At 47.3% G+C, this 27,148-nt stretch overlaps 1 protein-coding gene across 16 annotated transcripts in view; it reads left to right on the forward strand.

Annotated features, from left to right (window-relative positions):
- Nucleotides 1-787: 787 nt before the first annotated feature.
- The window catches only part of MARK2 (microtubule affinity regulating kinase 2), a 53,566-nt gene continuing 27,205 nt past the window's right edge, over nucleotides 788-27,148 (forward strand). For 5 of the 16 annotated variants that reach the window (XM_074336523.1, XM_074336527.1, XM_074336528.1 and 2 more), the window contains exon 1: nucleotides 788-1,459. In XM_074336523.1, the coding sequence (XP_074192624.1) occupies nucleotides 1,406-1,459 (54 nt within the window). In that variant the 5' untranslated portion in view covers nucleotides 788-1,405. Of the gene's footprint in view, nucleotides 1,460-23,761; nucleotides 23,915-27,148 lie in introns of those variants that run through there. The other 11 variants (XM_074336525.1, XM_074336532.1, XM_019717853.2 and 8 more) reach the window with 4 other exon arrangements.

Below are 27,148 nucleotides of genomic sequence, written 5' to 3' on the forward strand. Positions count from 1 at the left end.
GAACTCAATATTACCATGGTGCGATGTTGTTTTGTGCTATTTTGAACAATTAAGACTTTTTTTGGGGAAAAAAGGTAACTAGAATTAAAAGCTGTTATTTAGAATGTCATCACTGGAACAAAGGCATTGACTCGTTCAATACAGGGACATCTAGGAGCCTAAGCTCATGTGATCACGTTATGTGATTTTTCCAAGATCACACAGCGTTTTCATTCTACACACTGGGGCTGGAATGCAGGGCTGAGGAGACCTTTGCAGTTGGGAACCACGGACGCAGACCTGGTGCTTGCCTGGGAGCTTGACAAGAAGCCAAGATAGACGATGGCAAGTGATGAATAGTAGATGGACAGGTAATAGAGTAATGCTACATTTGACAGATGACACATGTTGATAGACAGGTTGGATGATAAACGAGATGGACTTTATGAGCTGACCGACCACGAACAGACACGCAGATGGGAAGTTGCTTTAGAACCAAAGGATGCCAATGGCAGGGACGGCTAACGGCCTTATTTTCTATTTAGTTAAAGACTAACACGCTCCCTGTTCAAGGTTTGAAAATATCCGAAATCTGACGGAAAGAAACGAAGTCAGACTCGGTACCACCCGAGGGAATGACCCGGGGCTCGCCCGGCCTCGGGTGTTGCCGGAAATGGCCGACGATTGCCGTCGGCTGCGGGGCTGGGCGGGGCGGGGGCGTGGCCGGCTCGCCGCACGCGGAGCGGCTTCGGGTGTTTCCGGAAACTGCCGAGAACCAGCTTGAAGTGGGCGGGGAAAGGCCTGTGGGCGGGGCTGGAGTACCCGTTGTCGCTTCGTGTATTTCCGAAAACAGAGCCGAAGCTTGGTCTTCACAGTCGAGGAGGCGCGCGCGTCCCTGGAGGTTACCTTCTTCGGGTGTTTCTGGAATTCAACCCATAGTCGGTGGCCAGGAGGAGGAGGCGCGGCCCCCTCCCGTTCCTGGCCGCTTCGGATATTTCCGGCTGCTGCCGGCGGAAAGAGCCGAGGGCCGGCGGTGGTGGCGGCCATGTTGGGAGCAGCAGGTCCGGCGGCGGCTGCCTGTGTGCCGGGCGCGGAGCAGTGCCGCTGAGGGCAGGGGAGGAGCGAGGCAGGCGGCCGGCTGCGGCGGCAGAGAGTAGGCGGAGCGGCGCGGCCCGGCCGAAAGGCGGCACAGCCCAGCCGGGGGTCGGGGGGGTGCGGTCCGGAGCCGCTCGGAGCCGGCGCGGCCTAGCCCGAGCGGCGCATCCCCGGGCTGGCGTGAGCGGCTGCCCGGCCTCCCCGCACCCCCGGCCGGGGCCCATGCGGCGGGTGCCCCTGCTGTGAAAAGCCCCGCCCGGTCGGGCTCCGCGCCTTCCCTTCCCTCCCTTCCTCCAAGCTTCTCGGTTCCCTCCCCTGAGATACCGGCGCCATGTCCAGCGCCCGGACCCCCCTACCCACGCTGAACGAGAGGGACACGGAGCAGGTAAGGAGCCCCGATGGCTCCCCGAATTCTCTGGCTGGGCCCCTGCACCTTGCAGAGCCTCCTCCCTCTCTGCTCTCCTCGTGCCCCTGCTGCCATCCTGCAAGCCTCGGCTTCTCTGTCATCGGGCTCTCGGCTCCGCACAGCCTCCTCCGAGTCCTGTCCTAGGACCCACCTCGTCCTGACTCCAAGCTGCACACTTGCCTTTCTGTTGACCCCCCCTCTCCCTTTACCGCCCTCCCGCGCTCTTCCGTGTTACCTCCCCAGCTTCCCCTTCTCTTCCCTTTTTCTCTCGGGCTTTTCTGGTCTTCCTCCACCCACGCTTCAAGCAGCCACCCTCCTCCTCAAATAGTACCCAGCGATTTGCCCCAGATGGTTGTCCACATCTTCTTACATCTCTTTACCCTTTTCTCCTCCGCCCGCACCGGTTCTCCCAGTCCCTGGTCATCACCCTCAGGGTCCTTGCCCCGGACTGTGTTCTCGGTCTCTGTTCCCTTCCAGTTCCCCAGCTTTTTTCACCCTGCTTGTTCCTTCTCCAAATTGTGTTCTCCCTCTTGCTTGCAACCCACCAGCTCCACCCTCATCACCTTTCCAAATCGTTCGCCTACTCTTTGCTCATCACTTTCCCTTCTTTTCAACAGGAGCTCCCTGGTGCCTCGCGCTGGCATTTGTTGCTTCCGTGTTTCCCATACAGCTGTCATGCGCGTAGTTTTCCCACAGGTTGTCTTTGGGGTTCCAGCCTTCACTCCCTTCAGTCTTTGCATCCTTCATGTTCTCTTCCCCTGGGCTTTGTCTTTTAAGTCTCTTGGCCTTCTGTTTCTCATGTGAGTGCTTTGCCAGCCTTCTCCCTGGGCTCTTCCTACTAAGGGAAACACTACTATTTCCTCCCACTCCATTATCACAACCTGTTGCTGGGGCCTTTCCCAGGTCTCGCTACATCACTGTCCCTGCCTGTCTTCTTACACTGCAATGCAAACCATGCTGCCTGCTTGTCTCTCCACTCCTGGCTCTGTCACTTTTCATAGTATCTTCCTCCTTGCTTGTTCCCTTCTGATTTCTCTACCCCATCTTCCTTACTGTGCCTCTTAACCAGGATTGCCTTTCATGTCCATATTAGTCTCCTGTCTTTTTCACATCGTGTTTTTCCCCCCATATGCTCCTATCCATTCCCTTCCTATTGACTAGTCTTTGTAACTTCCCATCCAGGCATTTTGCGTGCTAGCTTCTCAGTCCCTCTCATCTTAACAAATCACTGCTATGGTTTGTCACCCAAGCCTAAGCCTTTTTTATGTCATCTCACCTCTGAACTGAGAGACGTCCAACTTCCACCTCTCCCCTTTCTTTCACCATCTCCAGTGTCCCTTGCTGACTGCTTTGTGGAGTGTTCCCTGCCTGTCACACCCTCCTTGGTGGAGAACTTTACTAGGCCAAAAAAACTTAACTTGAGAAAGGAGCCCTTCTCCCCTGGGGCTGCAGTGCTTTTTTGCATCCTTTTACCTCATTATATCCTTTATGTTTTCCTCTTGTTCCATTTGTTTCTTTGTAGCCCAATGGAACTGTTGCAATATTCTCTTGCATGTTAACATCCTTCTCTGAAAAATCTTCCCTCTTTCCATCACTCCTAAGTTTTCCTTGTTTGTTACTCTCACCCCCCCCCCCCCTTGCTTTCTGTCACCTGGGCAGTCAAGAACTTAGGAGGAGTTCTGGACTGTTTCTGTGCAGTGGTTGACCCTTTCGTTACTGATGGATTGATTGCTTCTGGGGGTGAAGCCGGGGTTGAAAGGGAGGGAGGGATGATTACCATTGTGTCCCCGGGTTTGGCCGCTGGTTCTGCATGGGCTGGGCCTGAGGGCTTCACAAACAGGAGCGCCTCGCTCTCCAGCTGTTTCTCTCCTTACTGGGAACCACTTTCTCTAGGTCCTCTTGAGGTTGCCTGTTCCATTTCTTTTCCTATCACAACCTTTGTTTTAGCAGGTAAACCCTGCTTAAACAGAGAAGTTTTCCCAGACTGCTGATTATGAGCTGGTAGGAGGAGGCCAAGGGACTGACTGGCTGGCACCTTCAGGCATTTGGGGAGTGGCAGTGGATGCCTGCTCCCAGCGAGGCTGTGGGGGGCATTGTGTTGAGCAGAGTAGAGTAACAGACCGCCTCAGTGTGGTTCCTTTGTGCTGTTTGTAAATGTAAATGTATTCTTGCCATGGTCTTTTCGTAGTGATGTGTGTGTTGATTTCTTCTCTTCCCGACATGCCTAACATACTGCTGAGCATAGTGGGAACTAGGCGCACACCCACTGGTTTTATGATGGCCGGAATCAGTGAACCATTTGGGAATGGAAGCTGTTCTTTGATAACTTTGTCCAGAGCCGTGGCTGCATGCTTTGCCATCCTGTTCCAAATTAGGAATTATCCCATTTCTACTCTTTGTGAACTTAAGTTCCCCTGAACCATTCATAGCTTCTGCTCTTCTCATGGTAGCCAGTCTCACTATTGACTTGATATTAAGTGTCATCCTAGTAAAAGCATGGACTTTGGGAAACCTTGGATACACCTATTACAGTCAGGTGCCTGTATGTTTAAAAACAAGAAGAAAGACAAGTAGCATCTCCTTTGGTCCCAAGACCAGCGATGCCGGAAGCATTGCTTCCTTTAGAATCGATCATGTCCTCAGGTGAGAGAGCAAAAACAGCTCTTCTTGGTCCTGTTGCGATTCTAACTAAAGTCCTGGAAGCTCAGTCATTGCAGCAAGCCTTCGTGCTATGAAAGAAAAAGCAGAAAAGCAAGGGATTTGGTTGGGCTGATTCCTGCCCCCCAAAGGTCCTCTATCACCTTATTTAGATTTAAATTATTTAAATTGGTGTCACTGGAAAAGAGATAAACAAACCCCACTGGTTGTCTTCAAGCTCCAGTCTCCTTTTGCTCTTCCTCTCCTCCGGGCTTTAAAACATGTGGCTGATGAGAAGCTGTTTCCAGGAGCTCCTTGATCACATCTGAACTAAACACACATAAACACACAAAGAAATGTTGAAGCATAAAAATAAACCTTGTGTTCTTGCAGGGAGGTTGCCTGTTTGCTGTGGACTCTGCTTCTGACAGTGAAAGTAGGAGATAAAAGAAAGTCAGCTCTGTCTTTAAGATGATTTTTGTGACACCTGGTTCCAGATGTGCTTTATCACAGCCAGATTCTTCTTCCCTCTTCCTTTTGCAGAAGGAAGACTGTAACCAGGGGCTGGTAGTTTGGGGGATTCTTAATCTGTGAGCTGAGCTTTCTGTTCACTTTTCCAAATGGCTCTTCTGGCCTGGAGGCTTGGCAGTGGTGAGTGCAGTCAGCAAGATGACTGTTTTCCAGCCAGCAGCAGCAAATAGGCAAATGTGGAAAGGGATCCAACTTCGAGAGTTTACTTGCCGCTGCCTACAGCTGTCTGTAACACCTGGTAGAGGGGCTACATGGCTTCAGGCCTGCCCCATCTCTGGCCTAAGGAGCCACCAGAAAGGGCTCCCAAGAGAAAACAGGAGCCTTTCACAACTCCCCCCCCACGCCACTTCTGCTACAGTGGGCTAGGGAGGGCGTTGCTGTCATTCTTCTGGTGAGTGAGTGACATTGTTCATTCTCAACTAGATCTGGGAAGAGGAGTTTGGAAGTCTGGGTGAAGAGGAAATCTAACATATAGGATCCTGTAAAGAACAACTGAGCCACTCCAGACACATGTATCGCTTGGCTCCCAGGGTTGGTTCTGGCTGAATGCAGGACTGCATAGTTGGTTTTAGTGTCATCTCGTGAAGAGCTCGGTTAACTCTCATTTCTCTCCATGCCCTGCGAGTTGTGCGGCACCGGGCTCTGGATGCTGACTCTGACCTCTGCCCTTTGGTTCTGGCCAGGGGCTCCTTATTGGTGCTGCCTTCTGGTCAAGAATGTGGCTGTATCAGACCGTATACAGTGGTACCTCGGTTTTCGAACATACTCCGTTCTGGAAGACCATTCGAGTTCTGAAACATCCGAAAACAGCCGACAGCTAGGCCTCAGGATCTTGCACTCAGCGGAAGCCGGTGACATGTTCGACTTCCGAGGCGTGTTCGAAAACCAAAGCATTTACTTCTGGGCTTACGGCATTCGTAAACCGAAATGTTCGTCAATGGAGACGTTCGAAAACCGAGGTACTACTGTATTCTCATTTTCTGCTTGGCTCTAGAAATCAGGAATGAGGTATTATTAGAGTAAGGGCTTTAGGAGTCCCTGGAGTTCACAGAAGTGCCATACCATGACGTTTGAACCCAGTAAAGGTAACTGCCGAGGAAATTGTCATAATTTCTCACTAATCTGTGGATTTGGGGAAGGAGCTAAACAGATGGATACAAGGCAGTCATTGAAACTTGGCTTGCCTCAGATTAAAATCAAGTTTGCTTAGAGATAACTGAATTTTTCCAACGGTGACCAAAGATGGGGCCTGAGGTTTTTTTTCAGTGTAAATGTCTTAAGCAGAGTGGATGCCTGCGAGGCAGGAACAGGTTAAGAATTTGTCTGACTGAGAGGCTGGCATGGTTAGGTCTCTTGGGAGTGGAAGGCTTCTCAGACTAGACTTCTTCCCTTTTGAGCAGAACAACCCAATTGTCAGTAGCCACTTGACCAGTACAAACCCAGGCCTTCAGGAACTCTTCCCATTGAGCACTTAGCCACCTGGCTGGCACCGCCCTCCTCCCAGGAGCTTCCGTGACTTTCCTACATATATATTACGTCGACTTGAATGAATATTTTATGCCCAGAGTGCAGCCAGGCCTCAGACTTTGTGGCCCATTATCGACAAGCGGGATGGGGGCTGGGCGCCACCTTTGGCCCCCTGATTGCGTCTCCACTTAAATGGACTCCCCAGCAGCACTTTGAAGCCCATTAATGGATTGGGGTGAAGTAACCTCAGCAGATGGAAAGGGCAAGGAGGGTGGTGGTCCTTCCTTCTCTGAGACTGCCTGATGAGGCTTTCCTGTGGAAGCCAGGCCCAGCCCCAAGTCCCTCTGCTTGGTTAAGCTGTAGACTATGGCTACTAGACCGCTGCTTTGGAGAGGAGGTGTGGAAAGGGTTTCATTTTCTCTTAGCTGTGGTGGTGCTGCCAGGTTTGCCACTTGCCTGTCAAAGCAAAAATTGAGAGGGATGTGGACGGCGTGGGAGGAGTTTAAACCTGACCCTTTCTCCTTCAGCGGAAGTTCAGCAAAATGACAAACCAGATAGTGGCTGAGTTTTCTTCTCTTGATGGGAGATTCCAGCATTTGTACATTTTGCGCTTAAAGCTGGGATTCTCCAGGCTTTCTCCCAGCCTTCATCAAACACGAGTGAGTCACTGAAGTGTTATCTATGCCTTTTCCCCTTCTGTCTCAGCAAAGGGAAGAGTAAGCCTTTACAAACCTTGGGGTGGAGGACACCACCCATGTCCTACTTCTGGCGTGGGGAGAGACCACCCATCCCCGTGTCAAATCTGGCGCTCGGAGCAGTGTCACTACCCCACCACAACCCGCCGCACATCACTGCTGTCTTCTAGACTTTGAGATGGTGCATCTGATTCTGAAACAACACCAGGAAAGAGTCTGGCCTCTTGGTTTCTAGCTCTCTCTCAGCTCTTCTCTTGCCCACTAGACCTACTCTTCCTTTTGGGGGGAGAAATAGGCTAGATCCCTTCATCTGAATGAATGTTTTTGTCTAGAGTGTTTGAAGTTTCTGGGGTCCTGTGGGGAATTCTTTCTACAGGTTTCTGTCTTTGGGTTAGCACTCATTTCCCTTTACTTTCTTTTATTCCTTACATTTCTCATTAGAAAATGGTGAAAAGGACAAAAACAAATGCATTTCTCTTCCTGCACCATATGATTAATTTTAGGCTTATAAAGCCTTGTAATCACAAGGTTTGATAGGAGAGAGGGTGAGATGGACGCTGCTCCTGGTGGCTTGGTGAGTCCTGTGGGACGGTGGGGGGGGAGAGAAGAGGAAGGGTGTGTTCAATGGCTGGCTCCAAGCCACCTTTTTCTTTTTAACATAAGGAAGGCGGAGCAGACCTGAGGCTTCTCTGTAGAACCAGTCAAGCTGGTTTTGAGCAGCCTCGGCCTATTTTCCTCTGTGTTCTTTGGGAAATGGGCAATACAAAGGTCTGCCTCCTCTGGGGCTCTGCTCATTGAGGCATGAGTTTGGACGATGTCTGTAAACAACCCCCTCCCCCCAGTACTGAATGGGTCTGAGCTGGGCCTCTCCACATGAGTGGGCTTTCTCTACACCCCGTGCACCTCAAGGTAACTTGGTCTTACACACCTTTCACCGGAAGCTCGAAGATACAACTCTTTCTCTCGAGCCCCGTTTGCAATACATAGGTTGGCAAAAGCCCCTCAGCCTGGCCAGGAGGGAGGGACTGGGTCTGTGATTTTTCTCCCCATCAGTGGACCTGGAAGGGAATCTGGACTCCTGACTGCTGGCTGTCGTGATCTGCCTGCTAAATCCAATGACACCCCAGACCTTGTGTCTTGGTGCGGTGAGACTGTCTGTCTGTCCAGGCCTGCTGGGGAAGAAGGAAGGGAGAGTACTGCAGTAGTTTTCGGTCTTTGGCAGCTCAGCAGGTACTTCAGCCATGGGGAACAGTTTGAGTTTGTCCCTATCAAGGTACCTGTAGGAAAGGTGGACGCCATCAGTCACCACACGCTGGCACTTCTTGAACAGCAGTAGGGAAAAGACACAGCAAGACTCAGGCTCCTGGACCATCAGCTCTGAGGGAGCAGGTTGTTTTCCCGGCAGTCTCCTCTGAGCAGAAAACTCCCCAGTCTGAACGTTTGGTAGTGAATGAATGAGTGAGGCTGCCTCCCAACAGCTCTGTCCGTCCGCCCGCCCGCCCGCCCGTCCGCCCGCCCGCGTCCTTGGGGGCAGGCTGCCCCATTGCTACCACAGTGATCTACTCAGTGCTTCTCCTGAGCACCATTTCGCTGCGGGTTTTGTTTTGGTGACTGATAATCCTGTACGCAGGGTGGCCCCCTTTTTCCTCCACCTTTTTTAGACCCAAGGGTCTGTTGGCCTTCCCTTACCCTGTCACTTCCTCTCCTCCCCTCCACAGATGGCCATCATTTGACTGTTTCTGCATGTAGTGTTGGAAGCACTTGTGGCTTGTTGCTTTGTTTTTTGCCCACAAGAGTTTGAATTACTGGTTCTCCAGTCACAGGAAGTGGGGCCCCTCTTGGTCTACGTAGCTTCTGATTGAGTTGAACTTGTGGCAGAGTTGAATTGAGAGCCCAGCACTCACTTTTGGACATTAATAAGTGGTTTTGTTGTGGTTAGAGCAGGCTTTGCAGCTTGATTCCCTGTACTGGAATCTTGGGTCAGCCCCTACTGTGACCTTAGGCTTGCTTGATGGTTCTAGGCCTGTTTGCTCATCTGTAAAAAAAAAAAAGACAAGGAGTAATAATCGTCCTTATCTTAGAGATGTAGTTTTTGTGAGTATTAAAAGAGTTCATGAATAAAAGCACTTGGAATAGTGCTTGCCAGTAATCAGCAGCAGCGCATTGCACATGCACAGCTCCGTGGGTTTTCTCTGAGCACCACACAGCTCCAGGTCGGTATTAGGGGGACCCATTGGAGTTTCTCTGTGATCTACTGAAAGAATCTTGGCTCCCATAGGTGCTTTTTCTAGCATTTCTGGGTTGTTGTTTTTTTGTATTATTTTTTTTTAACCAATCAGCTATCTGAAAGAAAACAGAATGCTGTTGGAAAGGTTTACGTACTTTTGAGAACACTTTTTAAATTAAAAAACAAAGGTAGTTCATTTATTCATGAATATCAATATTAGGCAATTTTCTTGATTAAAGAAAAAAACTACCATCTGCCCGCCCATATTTCTGTCGTTAATGTTGGTAGTGGTGGTGGGTGTGCAGCCTCATTATCGATGGCTAGAAGGCCAAATCCAAAGTCACCAGAGCATGGGCTTTTCTGAGCGATGGAGGAGGCCCCTCCAAGTGCAGGGATTTCTTTCATGTTCCTTTCTTCAAGTGCAGTATTTACCCTTTGGCAACAAGAGAAAGCTCCCTGCTTCTCTTAAAGACCACATGAGAACTCTGCAGCTAATGATTTTAGGTTCCTTTTTCACTAGCAGAGGGACCTTCAAGGGCAGGTTCTTGTTACCTCTGTTGGCTCCTCTGAAGTGAGAAGAAAGCCTCCCCTTTCTGAGGCCTGGAAGGGTCGCAGCCATTTCTCAGCTGCTCCTGTGAATTTGTGGGCTCTGAATCTGGGGCTGAGATTTTGGTCTCAGTTGCTTCCTTGTTTGTCCTCATCTCTTGCCACTTCTGGAGCCTGAATGCCTGGTCAGAACAGCAAGTGAGTTGCTTAGTTTTTTCACATTGCAACTGTGGCCAGGGAGAGAGGTACCAGTGTCACCTCAGAGCTCATCAGGGAATATTTCCTTCACTGTATTTGCCTCTTCCTTTTGACCCCTCTGCTGACTTGTCTCACTTCCTTTTTTTTTCTGTTTGGTTTCTTTGAATTCCGTTCCTTCATTATCACTGCCCATCTCGGGTTTTCATCTCCGTGTCCACTCTGCTCTACCTGTTTCTATGCCTCTTTTGTGGCATGGCTCAGGAGAGGAATTCTGATAGTCTGAGATCTCCTTTATGTATAGAATCCCAGAACCACCCAGTCCTTTCTTTCTCCTATTCCTCTGATTTCTATAAAGTTAAGGATTCACTGCTTTAGAAAACATTTTCTTTTTATGTCTCTGGAGCCACCTTCCTCAGTAAAGCCAGGCTTGGCAACCTGACAGCTTATTAGGGACGGCATCCCGGTTTCCCTGGTGACAGGGTCTAAGCCGTTTCCTCTGGCCTATCAGGAATGCCATAACTCTAGATCCTGTCTTGGGAGAAATCTGAGGAAGCACTTGCTAATTTTGGTAGTGCAGTATTGAACTTGTTTCCCAAGGTGTGGTCTGGGGACTCCAGGGGTCCCTAAGGCCCTTTCAGTGGCACATGAAGTCAAAATTATTTTCATCGTAACGTTAATGCAGTATTTGCCTTTTGTTCACTCTCACTCTCTCAGTATACAGTGGAGTTTTCCAGAGGCTGAATGATGTGTGCTGACGTCACTCTTGACAAATGAAATGTGTGTTTTTGTATTCTTGGGCTTTCTAGAATTTTTAAGGTATAAATATAGAAGTTTTCAGTGATGAACTCAGTTCTCAGTACTTCTGCTGTGCCCTTACTAGCTTTCTTCCGTTGTAGCTACGATAATGTCTGTAAACCTCGTTATTGTTCAATAAGTCATTATTTCAAAATCCCAGCATTTGCCTGGCACCTTCAAGGAAACACAAGAAGTAAGTACAACTTGTAAAACTTGTAAAAACTTTTGGGAAAACTTACAATTTTTAAATTTTTATTTACAACTTATTTTAGCACTTAGTTCTATTTAATTCTAAAATAGAAGAAAATTTATAATATTTCTCTTATATTTAAGGATGGATTGTTGGCTTTAAAAAGCTTAGAAGACTCGCTTTCTCAACACATACTGCAACCTCTATTTACTGAAATGGATATATCAACAAGTGAAAGGGAGGAATCTACTCCAAAAAAGCTGGGCAAAATTGTAAATAAGAAGTGGAAAAAAAAAAACAAACTAAAAGAGATGGAATCACAATGAAAGTTATCTTCTCAGCTTTATAGATGTTAATAGTGTATCTTACTGTGTCTCACGCAACAGAACATTTTTGTATCCTATTATAGTGCCAGTTAAGTTGCAGCATCATTTCAAGACCCATCATTTAGAGTTTAAAGAAAAAGGAATTGAATATTTTAAGTGTACACACCATGAACTCTTTCAAAGCCAAAATTTGTTCTAGCTTTTCAACCTAGAAATGAAAAAGTCAGTGAAGCCTCTTACAGAATAAGTTATCACATTGCTTTGGCTGGAAAAGTGTCCCCAGAAGCTGAGAGATAATGGAGTCGTGAACAGCTGACATTCTTGATGCCCCCTGGATGAAAAGTTAGTGAAATTCAGGGCAGGGCCACTTCCATGTTACCGTGACTTGTCGAATTAAAGATTGCGCTGCAAACCTGAAGACTGAGTTAGTATCTTGTTTACAGGACTTGACTTTCACCTTACAGGTGAACACATTTACAGACGTGGCTCAACTTGTACCAGCACCGACTAGGCTTCAAAGAGTATTTTCTTTATGTGAATGCTCAGCAGCAAACACACGTGCTGATAAATATGAAAGGGTCGAATAACTTTTTTGACTCTGATGGTTTGCCCTGGAACAACTTCGTTTCCATTTGCTGTGTTGGTGCAGCAGCAACAGCAGAGAAAACTGTCACCTAACATGAACCAAGGCAGTGGCACCAGACTGCCGGCCGACGGACGGAGTTCCTGCTGCACACTTGTGGTTAAAAAAACAAAAGAACCATTTTTACTTAAGGATAGATATCCTGAATGAAGCACTAAAAATTACTAATTTTTATTAAACTCAATGCTCTAGTAAAGGTTTCTGTACTGTGCTGAGGGATGACATGCCGTGTCTGTGGAGCCCTGCTGTTACATGCCACAGTCCGGGGACTGGCTGGAGAAAGTGCACTTGTGTCGGAATGGAACCAGCTGCATGGAGCGTCATTTTTACTTGAAAGAACAACTGATGGGACATGGCTATTATCCATACCTGGAGTATTTCGTGGACATTTTCTTGAAATTGAACACATTTTCTTGAAATTGAACAGAGTTAAGTATCACCATTGCTAGTGATAAAATTCAAGTTTTCAAGCGAAAAATCACAATTTTGGAAAGTTTGTATTTGTCAAGCTTTTTTGATGAGATCGATAGTAAAATTAATGGAATGCGATTTGTCAACATTATGTGAAGTGCCAGCATTTGGAAGTTCTGCATGAGTCAGTGAAGGACTACTTTTCCAGATAGCCAGTGGGTAAAAGAGCCATTCAGAGTGCAAGATGACCAGTGGATTTTAACGTAAAAGTACACAAAAGGTTCATTGATAAAATTTCAGATTGCACATTGCAACAGGCCTTTAAAAACTACCACTTGTTGAGTTTTGGTCTACTATCAAAGAAGGAAATCCTCCTCAGTATCTGAAGGGCTGTTAAACTCCATTTTTCAACGACAGGTTTGGGTGAAGTGAGATTTTCTTCATTTCTTTGAACCAAAGCAACATACCAAAAAACATTGAAGGCAGAAGTATATACGAGAAGTCGGCTCTTTTGCGTTAAGCCAAGACATTAAAGAGGTCTACAAGAATGTAAAACAGCGCAACTCTTGTTGTAAATTTCATCTTGTTTTAGAAAACAGTTTCTTCATTAAGAATAGGTTATTTGTGTAAACATGTAATGGGTTTATTGTTATTTTTGAACGAATTAATAAAAACGTTTTTTAAAAATTGTCCGTGTCAATTTCTAATTAGCTAACTCTTGATAGCTATAACCCACATGTTGTAGACAAAACTTGAGTTGATGGTCCGTCCCTCTTGGGTTGGATACTTTCGATGACTTCAGAAAGAGCCCTTGTTTGCATTTCCCAGCTCCTATATAATCACTGGTTACCTCTCAGAGACTTTGACCCAAGTTAGTTTACTTCCTTCTTCTAATACATATAGCATTGGTCTTATGAGGTGTTTGTTTTTGCTGTTTTATTTGTGGTCGGTTTGTTTATTCATGCCCCCTCTTTTTTCTTTATTTTTTCCTTATTTTCGTTTTCCCTCTTTATTCTTAATTTTTCCCATTTCTTTTCTGTTTCTTTACTTTGTTAGTGTTTTGTTTGTTTGTTTGTTTGTTTGTTTGGGGGGGCTGTTGCAGAACGACAGGAATTAGGTGATGGTGTTAGTGGTTTTTTTGTTTTTTTTGGTCTGGCATCATGTTTCGATTGCATTATAAGATCAGTTTGTCAGGTGGATTTCCTTTGGTATGTGTGAAGTTGTGGTTTGCAAAATACAGTTTTTTCATAAAAAAAATATGTTTACATATAATGGGTTTACTAATGTTCTTTTAAAATGAGTGGATACATATTAAAATCTTTCTCATATTAATTTCTAATGCATAAAATGTTGATAGATGTAATACATATAAACAAAAGCTTTTTGGGGACCCAATTATTTTTAATAGTACAAAGGTTTTCTGAAACCAAAAAGTGTAAGAATCATGTAGACAAAACTTGGGTTAATTCTCTCTGGCTTTGGTTGGTCAGTTTCTTGGTAATTTCATAAAAATCATTTTGCAATTCCCAGCCCCTATTTAGCCTTGAGTGGGCCTCAGGAAGGCACGTGCTGCCTTGGTTTGCTGTCATCGTAGCTGAGGAAGCTGGCTCTCAGTGACCCAAGGGACTTTGACGATGTTGGCTCGTTTCCTCCTTTGAATATAGCATTGGTCTTGTGAGTTTTTTTAAAGTTAAATTTTATTTTTTAAATTTGAGATAATTTTAAACTTAGAAGAATTGCAAAAATAGTCCAGGGAGTTCTGTACATTCTTCACCCAGTTTCCCATTATGTTAACATCTTATGTAACCATAGAGCATCTATCAAAACTAAGAATTAATCTGGTGTAATACTGTTAACCAAAGTACAGAACTCATTCAGATTTTACCAGGTTTTTCACTGATGTGCTTTTTCTGTTCCAGGGTCCAGTCCAGGATCCCACACTGCATTTAGTTGTCATGTCTCCATAGTCTCCTCAAATCTATGACCATTTCTTAATCTTTCCATGTCTTTTGTAACACTGACTATTTTGAAAAATACTGGTCAGTTATTTTATAGAATGTTCCTCAGTTACGGTAGTCTGAAATTTTCTAATCTGAGGCCTTGTGTTGTAATTCCTTTTTTTTTTTCATTGTGGGAACATACACATAACATAGTTTACATTTTCATAATTTTTAAGTGTATAGTCCATTGGCATTAAGTCTATTCACAATGTTATGTAACCATCACCACTATTTCTAGAACTTTTTCATCATGCCAAACAGAAACTCTGTGTCAGTTCAACAGTAACTCTCCATCTTCCTCCCCCCAGCTTCTGGTAGCCTCTGTTCTACTTGTATGTGTTTTCCTATTATAGATGTCTCCTATAAATGGAATCATGCATTATTTGTTTTTTTATGTCTGACTCAATTCATGTAGCATAGTGTTTTCAAGGCTCATCCATGTTGTAGCTTTAATTCCATTTTAAAAATTAACTGCAATAAAAAAAAATTAACTTAGATTTTCTATGATGATATGTATTAAGTTTACATGTTGGAAAATATACTTAAGACGTGTAGTTGTAATAGGTTTAGTAATGTTATTTTAAAAGAATTAATAGTTTAACATTTTCCCAATTTTAATTATAACACAGTAGCTATAACCCATGTAAATGAAAGCTATTTGAGGTCCTTAATAATTAAGAGTGTAAAGGGTTTCCAGACAGACGTGTGAGAATCGCTTTTGTAGACAAGTATGGGGTTGATAGCCTTGTCCTTGATTGGTTTGTTACTTGCTATGACCTCATAATGAGCCTTTGTTTTGCAATTCCCAGAGTCCTGGCTGGGCTGCTGGAAGGCACTTGCTGCTTTGGTTTGCAGTTGTTCTAGCTGAGGAAGCTGGTTCTCAGTGACCCGAGGGACTTTGGCCAAAGTTGGCATTTTTCCTTCTCCTAATACAGAGCCTTGGCCTTTTTTTTTTTTTTTTTTTTTTTTTTCCATTAAAAAGATCATTTGGCTTACTTGGATTTCGTTATGACAAGTTTTTGTTTTTTTAAGCTTTGTGTTGGCTATTGGTCAATTCCAAATTTGAAAACTGCAAAGCTTGCTGAGCCTCCAACCTTGAAGAACCTTGGTGCCTACAATAGCTGAAGGCCGGGGGTTCCAGTCACTCACTAAAGCCAGAACATCCCCAGTCTGTTCTCTGGGTGGCTACAGCGTCTACACACTTTGTTCCTGTTTCTTCTGTACTTAACTCTTTGTTGGCCCTGCCAAACCCACACTTCTGTAGGTACACTTTATTTTCTCCTGTAAGAGGTAAGCACATTTGGTGTATGCATATAACAGTGTATGAACTTGATCATTGTTTGATGACTCTTTAAGAGACAGGTGAAATTGCATTGGATACAGAGTTCTAAATTACGTTACTCTTCTCAACCTTCGTTCTTGTCTCGATTTATCCTCCAACTTCTATAGCACCTCTAACTTTTGAAAGCTTCCCTTAATACCGTTAATAGTAGACCTTTGGGCCTTCTCTGCTAGTCACTTGGACCAGCTTTAAGCAAATCTTTTAAACTGATCTCATTTGCTCAGAATCATTATCGGAATCATTAAAAAAAACTGTTTAATCAAGTGCTTAACTTACATCAATTTGAATCTACATATAGACTTACAGGATTATAGATCCTTTCCCCCTCACTCAGCAAGTCCCATAATCCTGTGCGTTTTACACAAAGCATTTCTTTTCAGATTCACATGTGGCTTTCATTTCAATTCCAGAATTGAACTTGATGTGCGTTTTTTGTCTCTCTTCGGCCGCTGGTCTATATGCAAGATGGACTTTTGCTTTCAAAGGGGATTTGTTCTCTGTTAGCTAAGGCAGTGACTCAGTGTAACAGTGCCTCCTGGATGGCCCTCTAAGTACATTACTCTGTTCCAAGTGGTTGGGAAACTCTTAAATGGAGCAAACTGAGTACTTGAAGGGTAGACAGTGCTCCCACCCATTCTCATTCTTGGGGCACAGTGTGTGCCCTGAGGCTGTGTCTTTAGCTATAGACACAATATGTAACAGGCAGCATTTATTGAGCACTTACTTTGTCCCAGACACTTGTTTAGGTATTTCACATTATCAGCTCATTTAATCTTTGTGAGATAGTGGGTCTTATTATTTTCCCCACTTTACAGATAAGGAAACGGGCGCCCAGAAATGTTGAGTAACTTGTTTAAAGTAACAAACCCAAGTGGGCCAGCATGTATTAGTGTCAAAACCCAACTGTCAAGACTGGCGAGCCCTTTGGCCCTGGTTCCAGCTGTGTCCAGGTGGTACAAGATGGAGCGATCCTTTAAGATTAGCTCCCCATCGGTGGGGCAAAACCATCTCCCAGGTGGGCTTTAGAGTCGTGTGAACTGTCTTTTTCCGCCCTCGGTGGTCTGTTGCCAGGGTGGCTCACGTGTTGGAGGTGCGGTAGTACAGCTCTCTGGCTCACTTCCCTGGTCTTGCCTGCGCCATATAAGTGCTGTGGGAAACGTGAAAAAAAAATTTTAACCCTGGCTTCTTATTCTCTTTATCTCTTCTCATCTTCTGGAATTTCAAGAACCCCTTTAGAAAAACCAGAGTCCTGAGATCTAAAGTCGGTAACCAACAAATAAGTACCCCACAGCATAGGACAGTTTGGATTCCTAGTTTTGACCGTCCTATACTGTGGTACCCATGAAATGCTGTGATTCTGGAAGCCTTGTGGTAAGCACTCCCCCTCCTTCCCACCAAAAAAAAAAGAAGAAGAAGAAAGATTTTGTGTGCCCATCTTAACTGTACCTTTTATCCTTATGAAACTAACGTTGTCTCTTTACAACCTTCTATGTGCCCTTACACGTGCAGAGGCCCAGAGCTACTTGCGTTTAGCCCTGAGTGCCAGGGGCACTGAGCACCGACGCTGGTGGTGTGCATTCGGGACCTGCCAGCTCCCCCCTGGGAGCTGCACTCTGGCTGTCCTGCTGTCTCTATCCCATTGTAATATGCCACCAGCTCCTGTTTGTATTTGTTCAGTCCTTTTTTTTGGTTCGCCTCTCCCTCCTTAAGCCGTAGTGCCCACAGTTAAGTACGTGGTCCTCCTAGACACCTGTAGTTGTTTCTTAATGAGAGTGATTGCTGTGTGCGTCTCTGTGGGTTTTTACTTGGCTTGAGTTTATGGCTTGATTTACTTGCTTGTCTTACTCTGGCAGTAGTGCCTTATTCTGTTAGAGGTTTTGGTTTTTATTAGCAAAGTTCTAAAATTTTGAACCTATTTTAAGATACCAGCAATGGGGTGTGGATAGAGGGGTGAGCTGCTGCTCTTGGTTTAAACATTACTTTCCACTTGTGCCCCTCTGCTGCCCTAGCAGAGAAAGAGAGGGAATTCGACTGTATGATGGTATTTGTGTTCAAACCTGATTCATTTCTCCAAGATCACGGTTATATGCCATTTCTAAATTACTTTAGAACCCATCTTTTTGTTACAGTGGAAAAAGCAAGGTCCACATAAATTACTTTGACAAGCACAGCTTTCTCATGAGTGGTTCTCCCTGCTCCCTGCTTCCATCTCGGCACATTTTTATCTCAGCAGAGGTAGCTGCTGTTCACACATAGGTATTTGTTAGTGATGCGGGCCACTGCTTCCTTGGAGAGTGTATGGAGGCATTTTCTTGCTAATGAAAAGGCTGTCATAATGGGTTAGGTCCATAGAGGCTCTGCCCTTCTGTACTTGTATTCCCAGGGAGGAAAATGTCTCCCTTAATTACCACATCACACTGGCAGAGAGGAGTGGCTGCTAATTGGTTAGATGGCAGCCCTTTGCATTAATGTGGAACTGGTAGAGTTGTTTTGTTTTGTTTTGCTTTTAAGTAAACAAATAGATTTGAGCCAGGTAAGTTTATTTTGGAGAGACGAAGCTCTGTATAGGGATTTCCCTTTATGAATCTCGTGTCTTTAGGACCTTTCTGTGTCCTGTTTTCTAACCTGACAGTAAAAAGCACGTAGGTAGCTTTTGTTGCCATTTAGGTTCAGGTGATGAATGGCGTCTCTTCTCTTCCTCCCCGTGTGCTCCCTTTCTGTTTGGTAGCACCAGATTCCTTTATTTGGTTGGGTTTTCATTCCCTCCTTCTGTGTGGGAATGATTGAACCCTATTCTGAAATATATTTTTCAGACAGTGTTTAAAAGCAAACACCCTGCCTTTCTTGAAACCACAGAAACTGCTTGTGAAACAGCCGATAGGGCAAGCTGCCAAATCCACACTGTTAAAACCAATCCCTTAATGACAAAATGTCAAACACTGATGTTAAACCTTCATTAGGATTGTGGTGTGAGGATTTTTCTCAATAATAAATGTTTAGGTGCCGAGCTCCCAGTTTCACATTCAGCATGCTTACATTATAAAATTCTTCATGGTAAACCATTCCAGAAGAGTCTTGTGTAGCTAATCAGCTGTCCACTGTACAGGAAAGGTTTCAAACAAACCAATTCCCATTCCCCCTCACCTACTTTTTTTTTCTTTTTTTTTTTTTTCAGGAAGTGGTTTTCTTTTGAGGTGATTTGGACCAAGCTTCTCACCAGCTTTTTCTTTTTTTAAGCTAGAGCTAGCTTCAGAATTGTTTTTTCCCCAGCGGAGGAGGACTTGGGCGTTAATCTTTATCTGTAGGCTCTGAATTAACTGACTTTTTTCCTTTTAGCTGGCATAGAATCTTCTCTGTTTGTCTGGGGAATTTGCTGTCTTTCCACGACCTTCAGGAATGAGTATCTCTTCCTCCCTACTGCCTTCCCCAAGAGCTCTGGCGCTGCTGGTGGCCTGGTGGGTAAGGGTGCAGTTTACAAACTGGTAACGGTGTGCACTGAGCCGTAACACCGATTCAAAGGAATTAAGGAAGGAGACCAGGCTTGACAACCAATAATTGGGAAATAAAAGGAAAAATACATAAACGTGCCCCCTGGGCACCGCCCGCACTGAGATGCGTGGTTCCGCGTGCAGGGCTTCAGGGCTCTCCCAAATCTTTCCCTCTTCTGTTCCTAGCAGCTTTTCCTGACTTCATTTCTATGACCTGAGTCCTGAGTGACTTTTTTTACTGTGTTTACGCTCTTCCCATATCATCTTTGCTGGCAGTAGGTCCTGTCCCTCGTTTCCAGATGGGTGTGAGCTAAGGAAGGCTAAATGATGGATTCTGCAGTGAGTCTCCGTGACTTGGCTTCCTCTTATGTCAGCATCGCAGGACTCACCATGGTCGACTCTGGATGGGCCTCCCCATTCAGTGAAGCCCCAGGGTCGACACAGAGCCCGCCAGCACTCATGGACCTAGCTAGCTAGACATGAGACCTGGGGTCTTCTGATCTCTCAGCTATGGTTCCTCTGAAAGAGAACAAAAGGTGCAGACTTCTAGAAAATTGGGGGGAAATAGGTGGACTGTAACTTTATTTCCTGGATTTGGTCCCATATTGAACTGTGTGCTTTGTGCTATTTCTCCTACAAGGTAGTCAACTCTTTTTTTAAAAAAAAAGATTTTATCGGGGAAGGGGAACAGGACTTTATTGGGGAACAGTGTGTACTTCCAGGCCTTTTTTCCAAGTCAAGTTGTTGTCCTTCCAATCTTAGTTGTGGAGGGTGCCGTTCAGCTTCAAGTTGTTGTCCTTTCAGTCTTAGTTGCGGAGGGTGCAGCTCAGCTCCAGGTCCAGTTGCCTTTACTAGTTGCAGGGGGCACAGCCCACCATCCCTTGCGGGAATCGAACCGGCAACCTTGTGGTTGAGAGCTCACTGCACTGGCCCATGTCACTGCACTGGCCCATGTGGGAATCGAACCGGCAGCCTTCGGAGTTATGAGTCGGAGCTCCAACCGCCTGAGCCACTGGGCCGGCCCTGGTAGTCAACTCTTTTGAAAGATGGGCTGCATCTTATCCTTCTTTGTATCCATTCCTCCCCCAGGGTCTTCAGATGCTTTGTGCATTGTCATCTCTCAATTATTTGTGAAATAAAAAATAAGAAAAATTATAACATGGGCATAGTCTTCACTGGCACCCACCCTTGGGGAAGTATGTCCATATTGATTTGTAAATTAGACATCTGTCTATCCAATTTTTGGCTATATAAGTCACAAGTCTTAATCAGTGTCTTAATTGGTGCAATAATGACTAAAAAGAACAAATTTTCAGGATGAGAGGATAAAGGGGCAGTTTTACACTATTACAGGTTGTGATAAAAACTCAGGGCAGAAACCACAGGGGGAGAATGAATGCTGCTTAGGAAACCCTGCCTGGCCTTTTGAAGGAGGGACCAGAGCCAGAAAGCCAGGCCCTCCTGGTTTTGCCAAGTTCTGACCCACAGTGTCTCTGGCGACGTTGGTTCTGGTTAAATTGGCCTCATCCTTCCTTCCCTCTTTCACGATGGCCGGACAGAGGTACACTGAGTGTGGGAATGTTGGACAGGTCACGTGGTCTGTATCGGAAGGCTGGAGTTACTTATAGTGGGAGAAGAGCTCAGGATCCCGGCACAGGAGGAACTGATGTCACAGCACCTCAGCACCTGCTGGTCTGAGGACCCACATTTGTCCTCGAGCATCTCAGGGGAGATCATTTGCTTTTCTGAATGGACCAACAGCTGTGAAATCAGGGACCACGTTTTCCAGGACCATTGTGGGTGAGGAAAGAGTGACAAAAATGACCGTTTTCTCCTTTCTTCTTGATTGCGTGTTCTTTGTGACTCAGGGTGTGCAAGCTCCACCTGACTTTTGAATCTCCTGTTTTTGAACGGGTGTAGAAGGCACCAGCAGTGCAGGGCGGTGGAAAAAGGACCCGTTGGACTGGTCTGCTTGGACCCGCCTCCCCTTCCCCCACGCTGGGCAGGGAGACTGAAACTGCTGCTGCTGGGCTTTGCCAAGTCACCTACCCATTGGCATGCAGGCCGCAGCTCCCCACCCAGGAGCCCTCGGAGGAGCCAGCTGCTGGGGAGTCATGCTGCGGGTGAGGCGGGTGCTAGGTGTGGCATGGCACCCGGCAGGCACCGGGCCGGCTCAGAGCAGCTCACACAGCCTGCAGAGCCCCAGGGCCTGCTGGAATAGACTGTGTCATGGTGCCTGTCCCTGGGCCGTGTGGCCACGTCCATGATGTGCAGAGAGGCTGGGAAGGGCGAGGAGCTGGTAAATTGTGGGTAAATGAAGTCGAGGGAGGGAAAGGATCCTTCCCGAGGGCACACTGAGTTCAGGATTGTAATGTTTCTACGTCCGGAGTTGTCATGTAGGTTAATTTTAATTTGTTCAGCCCTAGGCAGAAGAGATTTTCCAGTGTGTGAGCCTGGCATCCAGGGCAGTTAGATGAGATTGACCTGTGGGAGCGGACTTGCTGGCAAGGTCTCCAGGACACACAGACCATGGCCATCTCAGGTTTCAGGCAGGGCTGGAAGGCTTGTGAGCACAGAAGCATTGAGAGCCCTCACAGCCACACGACAGCCCCTCGTTTCACACGTGGGGAAATGCAGGTCCCAAGAGGGTGAATGACTTACTCAAGATTATGTAAGTTGCTTGGGCAGAGCCGGGCCTGGAATCACTCTCTCTCGGAGACCTTAGCACTATGATTGCTTCCGCTTCAAAGGCAGTCCTATTGCTTAGATAGCCTGTGTGCGGGCCACCTGCAGACCTCACAGCAGACAGGAGACTGGGAAGAGGCAAGTGGAAGGGTAGCAGGCCCCAGCCCCATGGCTGGAGATGAGTTCTGAAATTCCGCCAGAACTCAGGCGCTAGAGAATGGATTTAAAGAAGTGGGCACCACATTCCAGCTCTGACCTCAGTTAGAGGAGTCACAGGGAGCAGAGTTGTGCTAAGAGCTCTTGGGGTTAGGAGTCACTCCAAAAAGAGCGGGAAGACCCTCACCATGACTTTCCCTCATGAATTAGGAAAGACTTTCTCGAGAGCCAGTTGGATACCAGGCACTGTGCCTGGGCATTGAGGACACAGGGATGACTTAAGTCCTGGAAATTTCCCTGAGGCGGCTCTCAGTCTTGTGTGATGGTGAGCGAGACAGCCACCGAGAGTGGAGACAGGCTGTTCAGCAAGCAGTGGCGGCCTGTGCAAGGGCTGACTTGCAGATGCCTCGAGACATGTCAGGGACCCTGAGCACTTCCTGGGAAGTGCTGTCTGAGCTGAGGCCAACCAGGAAGAAAAATGGGAACAGATGATGGACGGAAAGTGTCCCAGCCAGTAGGAGGTTGTAGCAAAGGCCTGGAGGTCTGAGAGAACAATCTTCACCTGAAGACAGGTGGCGGGAGCCCAGAGTGAGACTCCAGGAAGGGACTAGAAAGGGCTGGAGCTACAGGCAGAGAAAGGGAGCCAATCAGCTCATAATGCAGCTGAAGGAAAAATCCAGGAACCATGTGTGTCTGAAAATCAATTTTACATGTATGTATACATGCATAGACATTTACATACGTATGTGTACACGTGCATATGTATATACACAGATAGAACTCGCCTGTGTATATATGTATGTGTGAGCATTTAAGGGGTGCTGTGCATGTGAAGCCATCACTTCCTGTTCCCAGTGCTGCGTGCCCTGCTGAGATGACCTTAGGTGTCTCCCTGCCCCACGCCACAACCATGCTGTAGAGGAAAAGGGACTGGTTTTTCTGCGTGTGGCTTTGGGTGAAGAGTAGGCTGTTGTAGGTTTCTGTCCTGGCTGGTGGTAGCTTTGGAACAGGGCTGGCCGAGGACACTGGGGCTTCTTCGGGCCCAGGGTCAGCACCCGTTTCCCCATCTCAGGGCAGTGACTCACACCCGTTGCTGCCACAGGCGGTTCTGCAGGCTTTTCAGAGGCAGCCTGTGGAGGCCTGTGGTAGCTGTTGGTGAGAAAGAGGAAGTACCTGCTGGGTATCCCTCCTGCCAGTCCCGACGTTTCTCGCGCTAAACAGCACCTCTCCGTGGCGGCCTTGGGCTTGGCTCTGGCGGAGGAGGAGCGCTGCCCTCCTCATGGGAGGGGCCGTCATCTGTGGCTTCTGCTCTGCCCTTGCTCACAGACTACATTGCACGACACGGCCAGTGAGAGTCCCCCTTCCCTCCTGTCATTGGCAGTCAGGGACACAGTGCTTGAGTGGCAGACCTTAACTTAGAGGCTTGTGGAAATGACCGTGCTCCGAACTACACGCAGGGTTCAGGGCGCAGCCAGCAAAGCGTGTGGAAATGGGCCCGAGGGAGTGTGGCCTGTGCGCCTCGGGAGGGCATAGTGGGACAGCGGTTCACTGCTGACTCCATATGGGTGTTGCCTGTAGACAGCTGGGCTCCCCTCTCCTGCCAGGGAGTGAGTTTTGTTCCCATGCTCGTCTGGCTTTTACTGTTTCCCCTCCTGCCTTTCCCCAGAGACCATAAACCTGCCCACCTCCTGTTATGTTCTAGTTCTGATAGGAGTACCATTCAGAGTTCTTGGCAGGAGACCAACCCACTTCTCCCTGGGCTAGTTCCCCTCCTTTTCCCAGTGTGTTTGATGTGCACGGTCCCCAGAGTTCTCCTGCAGCTGGTTGGCTCTGTAGTGGCCAGTGATTGGAGCGCTCCTGAAACGGGAACCCAGCTGCTTCCCTCCTTGGTTTTAGGGGCGGGGCTTGGAAATAGAGAATCCTAATCTCCCTTCCTCCTCCTCCTCCTCCTCCTCCACCTCCTCCTCCTCTTCCTCCTCCCCACCCCCCTAACATTGCCAAGCAAACTGGAGTGACTGGCTCGGAGCCTCTGAGCCGGACTCAGCCCGCTCCCTGCTCTGCATGACAGCAGCCATCTGGAGGAAGATTCATGGACGTGTGAGTATGTGGGCTCGAGCACATTGCTGTCTCGGCCTGCTCCTCTGCGGCAGGTGTGGACGCACCCTGGTGTTAGGGAGACCAGGGCTCCTGAGAGGACATGGCCACCTGCCCAGGTGTGTGGATCTGCCCAAGGCCACCCTCTTCTCTAAGGCGTGGAGAAATGGAAGGCGCTTCTAAACACCCCTGCTCTTCAGAAGAGTTTGGTGGGTGGTCGGGAGTTTATTCTTGGAATCCCTTGCAGCACAATATCCCTTTTTTTCCTAAGCCGGTTGCTTTAGTTCCTAAGCTGGACTTACTACCTTCAGTTTTTGTAGGAAGGTTAGGAAATTGGTAGCTGCTCCTTTGCTAGAAAGGGGGTGTTGAGAGGGAGGGAGCACAGATGGCCAGCGGGCATATCATGTTTCCCCTCTGGCTGGCTAGAGAAGGGGCACCACCCCAGCCCCCTTCTGCTGACCTCTTCAGCCAGCCGCGGGAACCCCCACATGGAAACATCCTCTTGCTGCTAAGGCTTGAGTGCCTAAGGCTGAGACCAGGCTGGAGCAGCGCGAGCTTGCTGGGCGGGGGGGTTGGTTATTAGGGGCTGTGATGAATAGCTTTGCAGCAGAGCTGGGGAGAAGGACTCGGGTTTCACAGAACGGGGCAGCGTCTCTGTCAAGAGCCTCGATTGCTGACCCACCACCTTCCTATCTTCCTGTGTCTTGAGGCCAGTGCTGACACCGTCAGGTTGACCCTCTGGTTAGAGAGGACGGGCCTGACCTGTCTCTGGGCTGCCTGCTGCCTGAGCCCCTCTGCCCGGAGCTGCACCTAATTTGTCTCCCAGTTCAGGCTTTGAGTAGGGCAAGAAGTGGTCATACGAAGTCCTGTCTTGGGAGTTTGACTTCTGACTGGGCATTTCGGCATCTGAGAACCTAGTGCTTTCTTCATGCAGATGTACCCTTGAAAGCGCCCTCTTTCTTAAGCCCTAAGTCCCATTTCTTGGTGGGCCAGGAAGGCTTTGGGACAGGGCTGGCCGAGGACACGGGGGCTTCTTCAGGCCCAGGGTCAGCGCCTGGGTATTAATTTAATTTGGAGCTCTTTATGGGGTCTTGTCTTGCTCATCCCTGTAGTCTTCCCCCCACCCCCTCAAAAAAAAAAACCCAAACCTTTCATACAAAGAACATTGGAAAAAGTGAGCAGTGCCTCAAGGTCACTGGATCATAAGTGGTATTTGGCGTAGGTAGCTGGTTTGGCATTTGGTGAGCGATTTCTGCTTTATATTTGAGCAAAAGATTTCTTGGCGGGAGGCCTCTGCTGTGTCCCCAGAGCTTGCCCTGTGTAAGGGTTTGCCCTCTTCCCTCCCCGACAGGTTGTTTTAATCCTCTTGCCTATAAACAAGTACAGCAGAACGTGTCAGGCCAGCTCACATGACCTTGGTTATCTCTTCATGGGGTAACCAGCATCAGCTTGAGATACCACAGTCACTTGATGTGGTAGAGCTGTCAGGGTAAAGAGGTGGAGACGCCAGGGGGAAGCCTGGCTCTGCCAAGGAAGGTGAATGCAAGTGAACGTGATCCCTAGTGGGGAGCACCAGGTCGGAAAAGGCAGCTGCCGTTGACAGGAGGAGACAACTAGACCGTCTCATTCCTTCTCGCCTTTATTATCCTCGAATTCCTACTCCTTGCATCTCATTTATCTTTCTCCTGTATCTCACATCCTGTCTGCAGGGGCCCAGGACATGCAGCTGTTTCAGGAAACTGCCCCGGAGACAGATGCATGCTAGTTCATGGGATATAAAACCCAACACCAAAAATCTCATCTTCCCAAACGGTGATCTTGTTATCTAGTGTGAAGGACAGCTGGTGGTAGGAGCTTCGCTGCCTCAGAAGGCTGCTGAGTGTCCATGCCGGAGCCGCTCAGGAGCTGGATGTGCAGCTAAGCTTTCACCACCAACCCCTCTTGGGCCCCTCCCCCCCCACAAATACAGGTTTCCCTCATCTCACAACTGAAGAGGCAGCGCTCTTCAGTACATAGTCCCTCTTTAGGGACTGTAGCCACACTGTGTGTGTGTGTGTTTCTTAAATGCTAGTCACATTTTCCATTGTGACTATTGATTTGCAAAGTTCCTAGATTCATATATCTAGAAAATTTTGGCACGATTGCCGATATTGTATATCTCAGGAGCTGTGTTGTGTACTCTGGGTTTTTCTAGGGTGGGATGTGTATGTTTAAAGTGCTTATTGGGGGAGAATAGTGTGGCCTTTTATGGGGGAGATAAAACATTGGAGCTGCTGGAGAGTTCTCTGGTTCTGTAAGAAGCCCAAGTTCAAGTCCGAGCTGTGCGAATAGATGACCAGAACTTGGCCTTGACTCTAGAGCTCTCCTAGGCCAGCTCAAAAAGATCCACTTCTTAGAGACAGAGCGTTTGCAGTGTCATTGAGGAAAGAATTTAAAGCCCAAAGCCATATCTTTTTCTGTTAACCTACAGAATAAGTTAGGAAAGCATTTGGAATTGTAATAGCTAGCATGTCGTGAGCATGTAGTATATGCAGGCCTTGTTCTAAGTGTTTTGAATAGTGTTGGATATTCGTTAATTTCTGACTTTACACCTTCTGTTTTCTCTTGGTCGAGACCCCTTTGTGCCTAAGGGGTCTTTGTCCTTGGTGGTTGTATGAACTAGACAGAACAACAGAATGTGTGGCAGTGGCCGCCTGCTGCCCAGCTAGTTCTGCTTGGAGGTATTCTGGGTGGTCTTTTCTCTCCATCTTCAAGTCTTTATTTAAGCTGCCATGCCTAATGGAGTGTTTGGGGAGGATCTGTGTTCCTTTCGTCGCCATCCTTCCTTCCCTGTCCTCGCTGAGTGAATTTGGAGGTGAAGAGCTCCAGAGATGGCTGCTTGCCTTCTTCAAAATAACCAGCATGCTCTTGTCTGCAGTCTGTGTAATAGAACATGTAACGGGGCCCACAAGTAGCCTCCTTCCTCCCCAACACCACCTGTTAATTGGTGCTTCTAGTTCCTGAGGGCTTCCACCAGCACTTGAGCTAATCGGTACCAAAGAGCCCTGCTCCCAGGTTCTTATCACAGAGGTCAGAAAGCTCAGAACCTCCAACACCAGTCTGAACCCACGTCTCCTACTGCCTTGGCCAGGGCTAACTAGGCTGGCCGTTTCTGGACCACTCCCTTCTCTTAGAAACCAGGACAATCACACTCTTTTTCCTAGGATTCTCTCTGAAAAGATGAGTATAAAAAGTGCT

This window comes from Rhinolophus sinicus, linkage group LG06, assembly GCF_036562045.2.
Source record: "Rhinolophus sinicus isolate RSC01 linkage group LG06, ASM3656204v1, whole genome shotgun sequence".
Lineage (NCBI taxonomy): Eukaryota > Metazoa > Chordata > Mammalia > Chiroptera > Rhinolophidae > Rhinolophus > Rhinolophus sinicus.